Source organism: Leptopilina boulardi, unplaced genomic scaffold (assembly GCF_019393585.1).
Source record: "Leptopilina boulardi isolate dan_hultmark-lab unplaced genomic scaffold, ZJU_Lbou_2.1 LbouV2_249, whole genome shotgun sequence".
NCBI lineage: Eukaryota > Metazoa > Arthropoda > Insecta > Hymenoptera > Figitidae > Leptopilina > Leptopilina boulardi.
Genome location: NW_026137806.1, coordinates 644,414 through 660,511, shown reverse-complemented (window position 1 = coordinate 660,511; position 16,098 = coordinate 644,414). Strand labels below are relative to the sequence as shown.

General features: G+C 22.0%; 2 protein-coding genes across 3 annotated transcripts in view; one reads left to right on the top strand and one right to left on the bottom strand.

Annotated features, from left to right (window-relative positions):
- The window catches only part of LOC127280708 (uncharacterized), a 33,132-nt gene extending 25,968 nt beyond the window's left edge, over positions 1-7,164 (bottom strand). Inside the window, exon 1 of the mRNA XM_051303914.1 lies at positions 6,981-7,164. Coding sequence (XP_051159871.1) covers positions 6,981-7,059 — 79 coding nt within the window. The 5' untranslated portion in view covers positions 7,060-7,164. The remainder of the gene's footprint in view (positions 1-6,980) is intronic.
- A 1,269-nt stretch (positions 7,165-8,433) lies between these two features.
- Positions 8,434-16,070, top strand: LOC127280715 (protein henna). Of its 2 annotated transcripts, none has more exons than XM_051303929.1 (8): positions 8,434-8,601; positions 13,049-13,177; positions 13,557-13,711; positions 13,894-14,076; positions 14,267-14,463; positions 14,569-14,831; positions 15,097-15,326; positions 15,738-16,070. In XM_051303929.1, the coding sequence occupies exons 1-8, from the start codon at positions 8,530-8,532 to the stop codon at positions 15,898-15,900; spliced, it is 1,392 nt and encodes a 463-aa protein (XP_051159886.1). In that variant the 5' UTR covers positions 8,434-8,529; the 3' UTR covers positions 15,901-16,070. The 2 variants fall into 2 exon arrangements, with proteins under 2 accessions (XP_051159886.1, XP_051159887.1); XM_051303930.1 differs by lacking the exon at positions 8,434-8,601 and adding an exon at positions 12,536-12,858.
- Positions 16,071-16,098: the final 28 nt, after the last annotated feature.

The window sequence follows — 16,098 nt, the reverse complement described above, 5'->3', positions numbered from 1 at the left end:
TTATTTTCATTGGAAAGCTGAGGTTTTTTCCCATGAGCTATGTAAATATAAAAATGGGACAACAATAATTTTGTGAGAAACATAATATTAAATAAGGCGGTGCCTATCTAAATCCTCAAAGATGATCTCCAGGTACACCCCTTATCGGCACCGCCTACTTTAATATTCTGTTTCTCACAAAATTATTGTTGTCCCATTTTCATATTTACATAGCTCATCGGAAAAAACCTCAGCTTTCCAATGAAAATAAAAAAAAAAAAAAAAAAAATACCCGAAGGGGTGAAAATCGAAAAATAAGGGTTGATTTTGACAAAAAAGGGGTTAAAAATTTTTTTTTTTAAATTTCGTATACATTTTTGAAAAGTACGTGAAAAATGCAATAAAATTCATTATAGATAAATTAAAATCCATTAACTTTTGTCATAGTTAAACGGATTTGAAAATGACAAGGTTACCCTTAACGTCAAAACTTCAACCCCCTCTACTTTCTACAAATATTTTTTTAATGAGTTTATATTTTAGGGATTTATTACTATCATATAGGACAACAATTTACCAAAGTATGAAGCCAATCCCAGAACATTGACTTTTTGGGCTGGGGCGATTGAAAAAGAATCTCTCATATATATATATATATATATAACGCGATTTTCCAATCAAACTTGCCTCGCGCATTATTTCAAGAACATTTTGTTTTTTTGGAAAGTGACTTTTGTTTGGTGTAAATTGCAATTCGTATATATCAATGTTTCATTTGCTGGCTCCTCATTGATGTTATCAATAGATGTATCCTCGCACACAATGTAGGGATTATTTTTATTGTCTATACGAGAATTTAAAAACGACAATCAAAAATAAAAGCTCGTCAAAATAAAACATTTTTAATAATAAAAGTCTCTTTAAAATATAAAAAATAATAAAAGCTCGTAGAAATAAAAAAATTTATAATTCAATGTTAAAAAAATTTTTTTTTTTTAAATTAAAAAAAAAGTGATTTTAATATTTTTAATGTATTAAAGGTAAAGAATAATTTTGTCTTTAAGGAAACGAATAAATTTGAATAAGGTAGTAATAATACTTTATTGGTAAAACTATAAAATCACAGGGTTCTCTATATTTTCGTTTATATTCCGCCCTGCTTCCATAAATGGAAAATGGAGAATAGAAGTCGTGACTCTACATATAGTTTTACCTACTTTATTTAACGAGGCAATTTTATATATATTACAATATTAGTTTTAAGTTGTTTTTTTTTTTAAGATTCCCTTTCAAAAAAATTAGTTATGTCAAGTAAATATTGAAAAAAAATTTATTTGTTTCAAATACTCGCACAGAAAATTAAAAGGCATTAAAATAAGCTGCAACGCTTATTATTTTAATCCAATTTTGCTTATTTTAATTCATTTTGGTATTGAAATATAAGCAAAATTGGATTAAAATAATAAGCGTTGCAGCTTATTTTAATGCCTTTTTATTTTCTGTGTATTTGAATAAAAATAATTTTTTTATTTATTTAAAAATATCTTTTTTTTCTATTTTAAAATAATATATATATAAATTTTTTTTATAAATTAAAAAGAGTTTGAAATTTTCAAATTTTCGAATGCAATTTAATTATTATGCAATTAAACATTGCGCGGTATTGAAATTGTCTAATAGTGTTCCTTTTGTGTACGTGAAGTCATACACTTAGACAAAGGCAATAACGGGGGAATCCCAATGATTTTGTGGAACAATCGACGTTTGTAAATGGTGTCGTTTCTCGATTTCTACTATTCCCTTAGAAAGCCTGTCTCACTTGCGCCGGCAGGTACGAGGAGAATAAATATTGAGAATTGGATCGAGGATTACGTAAACGGCGCGGTTAGACTTGAGAGAGTAAAGAGAAGCGAAATTCGTATATATATATTTGCCTCCCTCTTGACACATTCATATATGCTATCTGGGATATGTTAAATTTTATATGTATAAAGGTAGTCTCGTTCACGGCCATTCGAGACCATCAAGGGTAGAAAGGTATATATGTCGATGACAGGAAAAATCAACATGCGGTCTCATTTCCAACTGTATTAAAAAAAAAAAATTATTCAAAAATCTACTTTTTCTCTGTTTTTTTTTTTAATTTTTTTTCTATTTTTCAAAAAAAAAATTTTTATTAAACTAAATATATAAAATGATTAAATTATCCCAACCAAAAAAAAAGGGACGCATGATTATATATAATTCGAACAAATGAAAATTCATCTAAATGAAAATTCTATTCAATGAAATTCTACCCAATAAAAATTCTTTAAAATGCCGATTATGTTAAACATGAAAATTCGAGCAAATAAAAATTCTGACAAATAAAAATTCGAAGAAATAAAAATTCTGTGAGTTGAATTTTCCGTTATATAAAAATTCTGCCATATAGAAAATCGAATTGATGAAAATTATGCCAAATGCTATTTCGAACAAATTAAAATTCGACTCAAAACTAATTAGGACAAAAAAAATTCGATAAAATTATGACTAATGATTTTTAGAACATAATCATGTGTCCCTTTTTTTTTGGTTGGGATAATTTAATCATTTTATATATTTAGTTTAAGAAAAATTTTTTTTTTTGAAATATAGAAAAAAAGTTAAAAAAAAAAACAGAGAAAAAGTAGTTTTTTGAATAATTTTTTTTTTTAAGACAGTTCGAAATGAGACTTTCATTTGTGAAAATTTTATTTGACAGAATTTCTTTTTAGACGAATTTTCATTTTTCGAATTAATATTTTGAGTTACTTTCTTTGTAAACAAAATTTTATTTAACATAATTTTTAGGTATCAAATTTTTGTTTGACATAATTTTTATTTTAACGAATTTCTTTTTATTCAACTTTTATTTAAAAGTATTATAATTTTATTCAATTTTACACTCAAAATCGGAATCAGTTAAAATTTCACTGAATTCAAATCAGTGGCTCAGTTTTCTTCCACCAGTGGAATTTCACTGAAAATCAGTAAAAATCATTGATTCTCAGTGAAATTCCACTGGTGAATTAAAGAAAACTGAGTCACTGATTTGAAATTTTCACTGATTCAGATTTAGAGTATGTAATTTATCAGAATTCTCATTTAACAGAATTTTAGTTATTCAAATTGTTTTTAATGTCAGAATTTTTAATTTATCGAATCTTCATGTATCAGAATAATTATTTACACAAATTTTTATTTGATAGAATTCCTAAAATAGAGAATTTTCATTTGATAGAAATTACAAATGGCCGAATGAACAAACAATCGACAGAAAGATTTTGTTGTAGTTTTTAAAATAGACAAATCAGAAATTATTAAGAAAATTGTGATTGGTTTATTTTAAAATTGGCGCTAAAATCTTTCTGACGCTTATATGCTTGTTCGGCGATTTGTAATTTCTATATCAAATGGAAATTCTCTGTTTTAGGGATTCTATCAAATAAAAATTCGTGTAAATATAAAAATTCTGATTTCGATAGTTTTAAAAATTCTGACATTATACAATATTCGAATTACTAATATTCTGCTGAATGAAAATTTTGATAAATTGGTTTTAAATTGTAATTCTATAAAATAAAAAGTTGGATAACAAAAAATTTGGTAAAATAAAAATTATATTAAATTAAAATTCGGTATTTTAAAAACTATGTTAAATAAAATTTCGTTTACAAAGAAAATAATTTAAATATACTAATTCGAAAAATGAAAATTCGTCTAAATAGAAATTCTATCAAATGAAATTCATACAAATGAAAAATTCTAGCTAATTATTTTTATGAGATAATCATGCGCCCCTATATATTTCAAAGTTTCATTGCTTTTTTTTTAATTATAACGTATATCGTAAAGAAGGCTTTGAGAAGAAAGTCAATTTTTTTTAAAGTTCTGGAAAACGGATGCTATCAAAAAAATATTATATTCTATGCATGGATATGGTGCAACAGGTTCAAAACAAATATACAGATTTAAATATTGTTTCGGTTATATTTTTTTATCAAAGTTATTGGAAAAAAAATATTGAGATTACGTGTCAAGTCTTACATCTTTGTTTTTTACGCCTTATAGCCGAATATAAAATTTTTATTATTTTAGTTTCTTTTGCTAATAATTTAAAGTTATTTAATTTAAACATAAATAATAATTAATTTGTTGTTGAAAATTGAAGAATTATAATTTTTAAATTAGTTGAAAACAATTTATAATGAAATATTTGAGGATGTTAAATTTCATAATATATACGTCGAAGGCGAAAATTTTGATTGTCAGTTTATAATTTTCATAATTGCAGCTCTTGATCTTAATGTCCCTGGCACTAGAATCAAAGCTGTGGAACTGTCAGAACAGGAAGTCGATAAACCAGATTTGCATGGATTTGACAATTAATTAACTTGTGTGATGTCACGATACTACTAATGTAGATCTTAATTAAGAGAATTCCACAATTATTTTCCTTAGAATATTTTATTGAGAAAAACAATATTTCCAATATATTGTATATTATTTAATATTATAAATTAAATTTATATTATTTATTAATTATTATATTATAACTATAATACCAGAAACTGTAATATAGAAATTATTATATTAATTTATCATAAAAAATTAAATAACATAAAAATAATTTCTTCATATTTTTGATAAAATGTAGAAAAATATTAAAAAAAAAAAAATTAAATTTATATTTAATAAAAAGAATTATTTTACTAAATTGTGAATTTTATATAGAAAAAATAAAATAATAAAAAAAAAGGAAACATATATATTTTTCTTGTGAGAATTTGATCTTAAAATCTATACAATTTTAAAAATTGTTATCCTCTGTGAGAAAGTGACACTTTACTTGTAACATATCATAAAATACAGAAATCATATTTTCTGAACATGAACAAACGTTGCATTATCCATATCACGGTTATCAGAAACGATCGTTATTCTTGACAACACGGTTATGGAAAATCGATATACATAACTTGTGCGACACGAAAGTTCACTTTATTGTCATAATAATAGTATATATATATATATATAATTGACATTCAAATTAAAAAAAAAAACTGGAAATAAAAAAAAATTTCTCTCTTTTTTTTGGATTTATTCAGTGAGTAATAAAAAAATCATCATAAAAAAAATGAATAGTTAAAACTACATAGAAAAATGTTTTTTTTTTTTTTACTTTTCATTTTTTTTAATATATAAATATAAAATAATAATTTTATTATCCCAACTATACAGGGGAAAAAAAAAATTTACCTTCAATTTGAAAATAATTGTAATGGATAATAGTAAAAGTCCCTTGTAAAATCTTGGCAGGAAATAGATCATGAATGAAGAATAATGGATTTTTTATGTCGGATGTAGTAAACAGGATGGTTTCCATGTGTCATTTTTTTACCCCCTTTTTAAAGCTCATAAACCATACAGTTTCATGTTAGGGCATAAAATTAAAATGCACGAGATAATGTTTTTATCTTTTGTCAACATTTTCTCTTATTTCATCTATATTCTTTTTATTATACAATATTTAATAAAAAAAAGAAATAATAAGATATTAAAATTATTATTTTTAATTTATAAAAAAAATAATAAAAAATTTTTTTTTCTGTAATGAAAAACAAATAATGTAAGAAAATTTTGATAATAATAAACTTCATAATTTGACATACTAAAATAGGGTAAAATTTTGATTACACTAAGAGTAACGAGAGTGACTCCTGTTATCCTTCAACTTTACTATAGCTCCCTTGTTAGATTGACGTTGGATATACAGAACTTCCTACTCAGGAAGTTATTCTAAGCTTCTAAATGCACAAAACTGTTAATTATTGGATAAAAAAAAACCAACTTAAACAGAATTTTTTTTTTTTAAATTCTTTCTCAAATATTGACATTTTAAATTTCTACGAAATTCATGTAGATGTGTTGTAAATTACTAAGCGATTCAGATAAATTGGTTTACCAATAATTTACTAATGCGATTTAAAAATGAATTTGAAATATTTATTCAAACGTTTTTTATTTAAATTTTTGACTTGTTACTAAACTATAAAATTAATTATCTCAAAATATATTTTATAAATAAATAAATAAATGATAAATTTTATAAATTAATAAATAATATTTTATTACGAAAAATTATTTTTAAAGAAAATAATAATAATTTTTAACTTTTTTTGTAATTTTTATATTATTCTAATTTCTTTCAATTATTATTATCATCATCAATAATATTGGAAATTGGAGTTGAATAATATAAAGTTTAAAATAATAAAATTGATATAATAATTTATTGTTCTTATAATTAATATCAAATGGGAAATATATTATCATATTCGTTGATTTTAATTTTTTGGTTTTTTTATAAAATAATAAACCGCATTCTCTTTCAAATATATGTACATACAAAAATAATGAAAAATAAAATTAAAATATAATATACATAATCCATTATTAAAAATGCAAAGCGGAGAGTTTAATTTTATTAAAAGTCGAGAAAATTGTTTTTTTGTTTAATGGAGTTATAATAAGGAAAAAAAAATCTTTGAAATACAATTCTAACTATATTGTATAATCATAGAGCAACTTGAATTTGATATCAGAACAATGGGACATTTATAATTAATTTTCAAGAAACACTGATGTTATAAACTCTATTTAATAACTAGTTTCCATTTTTATTTTATTGGAAAACATTTTTTTTTTTTTAATAAACAAATAATTGTTATTTCTATATTTTAATTTTAGTTTATTAAAATCTGAAAAAAATTGTTGAAAAAATAGTTATTATTTATTTAACTATAAATAATCTTAAATTGGTTTTATTTATTTAATTATAATATTTAAACGAAATCTAATATAAAATTATAATTTTTAGTTTGACTTTAAAATTTTTTTTTTTTTTTTTGAAAATCATAAATTTTGGAAACATTGAAATTTTTCAAAATAATATATATTTTTTTTCAATATTTACTCACCGATGGAACAAATAACACCAATAATAATTAAAAGAAGACACTCGGCTTTGACAATGTCGCGATATTTTTTCGCGCACATGTTCAGATTGTGGATTTTCGTTATATACGAATTTAAAAAAAATTTGATTCGTTACGAATCGCACGACCACTCGTGTGGTTCTGAGAGACCGCTGGATTTTGAGTTTAAATCTCATTGCAGCATCTGACAGGAGCGACAAAAGGCGCCTGCCCATTGAGGACCAACATATCAGGGATGCTGGAATTCCCTAAATACCCGAGTTTCAAAATTTTTATTATTTTTCTTGTTTTACTTTTTACCCTCTTTTTTTTTATATTTTATTTTATTTATCAAAAAAATTTTTACTTTTTTCACATAATTATTAAAAAAAAATATATCATTTTCGAGAAAAAAAATAGATTTATAATTTTTTTAACTGATATTGAAAATGCTAAAATGTAATTTTTTTTTTCGAAGAAATATTTATAATAATTAAAATAAAAAACAATTTTATATTTTTATTTTTTTAATATTTTTTCTATTCAAAATTTTTCTCTTTCGCTCTCATTGAAATATTTAACACAAGTTGGCGCCACGTTTCAAGTAAATTCAAAGTCAAAATCAGTGGGAAAGTCATTCTCTGTTATTATTTTTGAAAAAAATTAATTGAAAATAAATAAAATCAATAAATTTTTTTTTCTATTTACTAAAGAAAAATAAAGATATTAAATAATAAAATTAATTTAATATTGTTATTTTTTTTTAATTTCAATAATATAGTAAAATAATAAACTAATAAAATAGTGTTTAATTTTAATCAACATTCTTCAATTGATTGAAAAATCTCTTAATCTTTTATAATTGAATTTCAAGGAAGTAAAATACAAATATATTATTATCTCGTAAATACATTAATTATTATCAAACAAAAAATGTGATATAAATACTCTTTAAATTCTAATTCTTATAAAGTGATTTAATTTATGAAAAATTTTAATTAAGAATTAAATAAAAATCAATTTAATTAGATTATAATTTTTAGACAATTTTATAGAATAAATAAATATTAAATTAACAAAGTAATTAATAAAAAAAATTTTTCCAGTTCCTTTGTAATTTATTTTATAATTTTATTATTATTATTATTTTATTTTTTATAATTGATGAAATTTAATAAATTATTATCAATAAAAAAAAAAAAATAAATAAGAAATATTAGTACAATGTCGTGAATTTCGTGAAAATATAAAATGGATAAATATATATATTAATAATAATGATGAAATCTTAAAACCGAATAATCGTAAATCATTCGATAACACTATGACCTATGCTATTGCAATAATTATTCTTTTTGCCACCAGTGATACGTTTTCTCTTTAAATAATACATTAAATCTTATTTCTTTTTTTTTTTCTTTTTCTTTTTCACTGACGTTGTTTATCCTCAAACTGTGAGTAAAATCCGTCAGTTTATCCAGAGCGTTCGACAAATCAATATAAATTCTATATGATAAATTAATTCAAAAATATTTCTTCATTATAATCAAAAATGTACCCTCAAAATATTCCTAAACAATCAAAAAAGGATATTTTTACCTCAGATGGCTCCCCACCTGACAAGGTGAGTTTTTTTTTCTTATTGAAAAAAAATTGACCTCTTTATATTGAAAAAGTAAATAAAATTTTTTTTTTAATAATTAAATAATAAATAGAAAAGAAAAACTATTTTTTTTAAATAAAAATTTGTAATATGTCAAAATTTACTTTTAATATTTTTTTAGATCACAGAAAATTAAAAGTCATTGAAATAAGCTTCAACGTTTATTATTTTAATCCAATTATTAGTATTATTTATTTATTTATTATTATTATTATTATTTTAATACCAAAATGGATTAAAATAATAAACGTTGCAGCTTATTTTAATGCCTTTTAATTTTCTGTGATGTGAATTATGTTGGGGATAGGGGGGGGGGGAAATTAATTATTTTTCTAATTTAAAAGTCAAGAGTGTCATTGAAAAAAAATGCAAGTTGAAATATGGATTGAAATAAAAAAAAAACATGTTAATGATTTTAAATGAAGGTGTTTATTTTTTTTTTTTGGTGCGATTGAAGGAATTTTTTAAATATATGAGATTAATGCTTTCGTAATACGGATTAGTGAAGGTGCACACAAGAGTCTGTATAAATTCTGTAAAGCAAAGTTTTTAATTCAATAGCCTTCAAACACGTTTCACACACTAAATGAGGAAATTGATGAATTGCGTAAAAAAAAAAACCTTTCCTATGTGTCATTTATAATTATAACAAAATTCTGTGTCAAGAATAAATGGTTTTCATGTTTATTTAATGGAACTGCTATTCAAAAAGTTTGATTTTATATTTTTTAAAACTTTATTTTCTTGACGAAAAAATTTTTTTTTTTTTAAATTAAATTTTATTTTTGCTACAATTTTTTTTTTTTTTGTTATTTTATTTTTGTCTCGATTAATTGTATTTTATATAGTTAATAAAGAATTATTCTACTTAAAAAATATAAATGTTGGCTCAAACTTTTTTTTAAATTAAAAGTTAGTAAATAAGAAAAAAAAAACTAAATGTTTTACTAAATTTTATTTACATAAAAATATTATCTAACATAACTCTATTTTTTCTACTTAAAAGTAAGTAAAAAAAAAAAGAATAAAAAATTGATAAAAAAATTTGCACTTATTGAAAAATATATTTTCGTCTGACTTAACTGTACTTTTTCTACTTAAAAAGCAAATATTACCTCAGCATATATATATATATATATATATATGATATTTTATCAAAAACGATTAGATTTATGAGAATTTGGCTTAATTCCAAAATTTGTTCGAGTATTAGAGAAATTTGTTAAGTCTTGAAATTTTGGCAAGCTTTCAGTATATATAATCCCCTCTTCGAAATGGTGAAATTTCCCTTGAATCTCGGTGCAGATTTTCACCATATATATATATATATATAGAAATCTTTCGACTATATATCCAAGTGTTGTTAATATGCATACGAATTGTCCCTTTTATCTTTTGCACTAAACTTTCTAATATACAAAGTTTAACATTAGATGAGATGGAAAACTTTGACTTGAGAAATACAACAGGTACAAGGGTTGAAAATGTTCTTCGACATTTCCTATAGGGCAAACTTGCATACCTAATAGAGTTTCTCGTATGTAAATATATATATATATATATATATATATATATATATATATATATATATAACGTTCCTTTCAAAATATGCATATATACTGTCACAGTCAATATGTTACAAAAATGATCCCATTTTTTTAGTATAGAAAATTCTTTTATAAAAAAAAAAAATTCACAATAATTGATAATTATATAATAATAAAATGCTTGGTCTGTCCTTCTGTCCTAACTTGAAGTTGGCCTTTTCTGATTTCACGTGTTTTTTTTTTTTTTTTTAATAGTAATCTTATGAAGTGTCAAATTTTGACAATTTTTTTCCCCATTTTTGCCAAAGTTGTATAATTGTGTTTCCAAATTTCGCAATAAATTTCTTTAAAATTCCAAATTCGAAAATTCAATTCACGAAGTACACAATGTTTACCAACGAAATTTTTTTTAAAGTTGTATATTGATTCAAAAATTGCGTATACAAATACAAAAAATTTTTAATGAAAAAAAAGATGCGCCAGGAAATTTCGTACAAGATAGTAATTTAAAAAAAAAATTAATTTTTAAGGTACCAGAGGCCATAACGAATACTTATTAAATATTAATTATAAAAACATAGGTCTCGAATCAACTTAAAGACACAAAAATGTTGTTTTAGTCGATTTATATTTCAAAAAAAAAAAAGTGGATTTGTTTTTTATTTTAACACAAAATATTTTACAGATTTTTAAATAAATTTTTTTTTTTAATAATAATCCTTTTTGAAGGGTTAAATTGAAATTTTTAGAAATAATTAAATTTTAAAAGATACCTATTGTTAATTTTCAAACAATTATTAAATTTTACAGAACTAAAAATAATTTATTACATAATTTTTGGAAAATATTTTTTAAATTTAATTGAATTTTTCAAAGATTTAAAATTGAGATTTTTGAAATTAATTAAAATTTTAAGTGTTTTGTAATTAAAATTTTAGATGATTTCACTAAAAATTTATTAGAAAATGCGGACAAAATAAAATAATTTGAAAATCATTTTTAATTGAAAAATGCTTTGAGATAGTTGAAATTTCAAAGAATATTATTAAAATAGTTAAAAACAATTAAATTTCCTTAGAGTTGTAATTGAAATTATTAAATTTCAAAAAAAAAAAAAAATTTTCGATGGATAATTTTAGAATTAATTAAATTTTAGATGCTTTTAAATTCAAATTATTGAAAATTCAATTAATTTTGAATTCAAATTTTTGAGAATATTGAAATTTTATTTTGGATTTTAAATTTGGAAAATAATTGAATTTCAGTTTATTTTGAATTGAAAATTTTGGGAAATAATTGAATTTTAATTGAAATTTTTGGATAATAATTTAATTGAAGTTCATTTTTGATTGAAAATTTGGATAATTAATTTTGAATAGAAATTTTAGAAAATAATTGAATTTTATTTCATTTTAAATTGAAAACTTATTGGTAAATAATTAAATTTTAAATTGAAAATTTTGGATAATTATTGGATTTTTAATTGATTTTGAATTAACATTTCGGGTAATAATGTTTATTTTGAATTGAAATTTTTAAAAAATAATTCAATTTCATTGTGATTTTTTTTTTAAATTATAAACAATTGTTAAATTTCATAAAAATTTTAATTGAAAAATAATTTTGATATAATTGAATTTGTGATGTATTTCATTAAAATTATTAAAAATAATTAATTTAGTGAAGAATCATTTTAGTTCAAAATTTTATACTAAAAAAATATATTTTATTAACATTTTTTTCAAATGTAAAAAAAAATATTGTATTTTATTAAAATAAGTCGATAAAAGTCGTATTTTTGAAAAAAGTCGGAAAAAGTCGTATAATCGTATATATTATTAATAATATTAATCTTTAATTTCTTTATAACAAACAATTAAATACTTAATTTGGCGCGCTTGCGCGCGTTTAATTTTTGCTAGTATAATAAATAATTTTATATTAATTTTATGTTTTGAATTTTTTTGTAATTTAAAAAAAAAAGAAATTAAAATTCAAAAACAAATGACGTAAATAAATATCTAATTTTTGTCATTATATTTTATTTGTTTTGAAAAATTGAAATTTTTATGCCGAAATAGAAACAAATCAAATGCTTTAACTCAAGGAAAATATTTCATCAGCTTTTTGAATGAAGGAAAGTTAATGTGAAAAAAAAAAATTAAAGAGCCGAAGGCTAATTTTTTCTTTATCACAAAGTAACAATTTTAAAGGATGAATATATACCCAGAATTCCCCTCATGATGAATGATGTAAATATTCGAAACATTACAAGTATCCTGAAATTTCTTATAAATATTGACAATTACTTTTACTGTTTAGTTTCATTAAAACCGTCATGTAGAATACTATTTTTCGACGCGGACAACTAGTTTTTTTTTTTTTCATTTATTGAATATAAATTTCCACTTGATTATTTTTATTTATTTTTAAACGGATTTCAATTAAAATTTTTAAAAAAAAGTTAAGAAAAATATAAGTTTTTTATTTAAAAAAAAAAAAAAAAAAAAAAACAATGACACGCGATTAATTTTTTTCAAATCTTATCATATATAAAATTCTGAAAATACATAATTTTATTTTATCGCAATAAGTGTTGTGTAAAATTACAATTCTGACTGACCTTTCCAAAATGGGACAAAATAAGATGTTTCAAGAGCAAATACAAGCTGTAATTACGATATTGATAATTAGTTAATAATTACTCATATTATATTATCATTAAAAAAAAAATAATCTGAAAACAAATTTTTTCTTTAGAGATTAATTTAAAAAAAAAAATTTTTTTTCAATAAAATTACAAAATAATGAATTTCGAAAAAAAAAAAATTATAATGAAAAGATAATTATTATTTTTAAAGCCAAAACTAATGGAAGGTGGTAACTATATAAAAGAAGGAAGAGATTCAGCAAAAAGTACGTGCCTCATTTTTTCGCCAAAAGAAGAAGACGAGGTGGGAGCTTTAGGAAGATATCTTCAGCTTTTCACTGTAAGTATTGAAAAAAAAAAAAATGTTCAGTTCAATAGAAACCCTTCAGAATTTAATCAGTAATATGACTTCTTATAACTTTGATCTATAAGAAATCTTTGCAAAGATGATAAATTGAAAAAAAATATATATAGAATTGAATAGAGTTTTCTTTTCCTCATTTAATTGATATTAATTATTATTATTTCCATTTGGAGTAAATGTAAATGAAATCAAAGATGATATTTATTTGAAAAATTAATTTACGTCTAAAGTTTTTTATAAATAGAAATACTTTTTTATCTAAAAAAATCTATTAACAAAAAAAATTATTTTTATATTTAACAAATTAAATAAAAAATTTAAAATTTTTATTTAAAAAATTAATTTCAATTTTTAGAAATATGAAGTAAACTTACTTCATATTGAATCGAGAAGTTCACTTCGTCAGCTCGATGGCTATGAATTTATGGTTGAATGTGCTCCAGGTGGTGATTTTGGAGGTGTTGTTGAAGAATTACAAAAACAATGTGACTATTTTTCAATTATTTCAAGGTAAAAGATAATTTTATTATTATTTTCTACTTTTTTTATATAAATTATAAAAATTTATATTTTTTATAAAAATTAATATTTTAATTATATATAATTAATTTCTACTAATATTTTAATGAGAAAATTTTCAATTTAATTTATTTTTTTTTCTATATAATTAATTAGAGAATGTTTTATGACAGGAATCATAGGGATAATATGGGAACAGTGCCTTGGTTTCCCAGGAGATTTAGAGACCTCGATAAGTTTGCTAATCAGATTTTAACTTATGGCTCTGAACTTGATAGTGATCATCCAGGATTTACGGATCCTGTTTACAGAAAGAGGAGAAAATACTTTGCTGATATTGCTTATCATTATAGAACGTAAATACAATTTTTTTCATATCTTAAATATATATATATATATATATATATATATATATATATATATATATATATATATATATATATATATATGAAAAGAAAATTTTTTTTGAAAAAATACTTTTTAGTTAAATATATATTTATTATAAAATATAATTTATAATCAAAAAATTCGAAATGTTGTTTATAGGGGTCAACAAATTCCGAGGGTTGAATATACGCCTGAGGAAATTGCAACATGGGGCACTGTATTCAGGAAATTGACAGAGCTTTACCCTAAGTATGCCTGTCGAGAGCACAATCATGTTTTCCCTCTTCTTATCGAAAATTGCGGCTACAGAGAGGATAATATCCCACAGTTAGAGGACATTTCTAACTTCCTAAAAGGTATTTTTATTTATTTTCCAAAATAGAGGAAAAAAAAATTTCTATTAAAATATATTTGGAAAATTAAATCGAAGAAATAAAATTTATATATATTTTTTTTTTTAGATTGCACGGGATTTACGTTAAGACCAGTTGCCGGTTTGTTGGCTTCTCGTGATTTCTTAGCGGGATTAGCATTTAGGGTGTTCCACAGTACACAATATATAAGACATGGTAGTAAACCACTCTACACACCGGAACCAGATATTTGTCATGAAGTTTTGGGTCACGTGCCACTATTTGCCGATCCGGCTTTTGCCCAATTCGCTCAAGTTATAGGGTTGGCTTCACTTGGTGCTCCGGATGAATATATTGAGAAATTGGCAACTGTAAGGGCATTTATTCTTTAAATTTTTTATTTTCCTTTTTTTTTCATAATAATTTACAAAAAATTTTTCCTATTTCATTTCATATATATATATATATCTAAATAATATAATATACCCAATCAAAAATTTACTACTGGCAAAAATACTGAACCAGTACTGCGCCAGTAGTTAACTCTGGTATAATACTGAAATTTTTTATTGTGATAGTATCGAAATTTGTTTCCTTTTTTTTTTTTTCAATTAAATAATTAAAAATTATTTTCAGTGTTTTTGGTTCACTGTTGAATTTGGTATTTGTCGACAAAATGGAGAATTGAAAGCCTATGGTGCTGGTTTATTATCGTCTTTTGGCGAATTGGAATATTCATTGAGTGGAAAACCTGAATTGAGACCATTTGAACCGGTAAAAACAGCAATACAATCATATCCAATCACTGAATATCAGCCAATTTATTTTGTAGCTGAAGATTTTGAGGACGCAAAGGAAAAAATGATGTCAGTATAATAATTTTCTAAACAAATATCTTATCTATAACTTCAGCAATAATTCATTATTTTCTTTTTTCTTTAAATTACCATTAAAATTGATATACATTGTTTATTCACTTGGATGAAAATAACATTCCACACAATTTCCTTGGCATATTTATTTTCATCTTATTATCTCAATACTAATGCTATAATAAATCATATTTTAATATTTCTATTAAAATAATAAATTTATTTTTTTTTATTTTTATTTAAATATTATTTATATTCTATTTTTGAATAATTAGAAAATAAATAATAAATTTCAAATAAAATACTTCCTCTATATATGAGGAAGCAAAAAAAAAATTTTTTAATAAAAAATTATAATAGAAAAAAAAAAATGAATAATATTTTTCTTGCAATTTAAAATTTCAGAAAATTCTCACAATCTATACCACGAAAGTTTGGTGTTCGATATGATCCCTATACTCAGAGCATTAGCATAATTGATAGCAAACATCAAGTGGAAGATTTGGTCCACAATGTTGATCAGGAAGTGCAAATTTTGTTGGATGCGCTTAGAAAATTGAAGAATTGATTCAATGAAATTTTTCACTTCTAATTATTATATATATATATTAAAAAAAAAAAAACTATTAAACATACTCAAAATATTTTTATTTAGATTACTTTAAGTCTGTTATAAAATTTGTTACTGTTTTTTTTTCCAATAAAACAATGTTTAAATAAAAAAAAAAAAAACTATTATGTACGTTTTATTTATTTCTTCAAAATA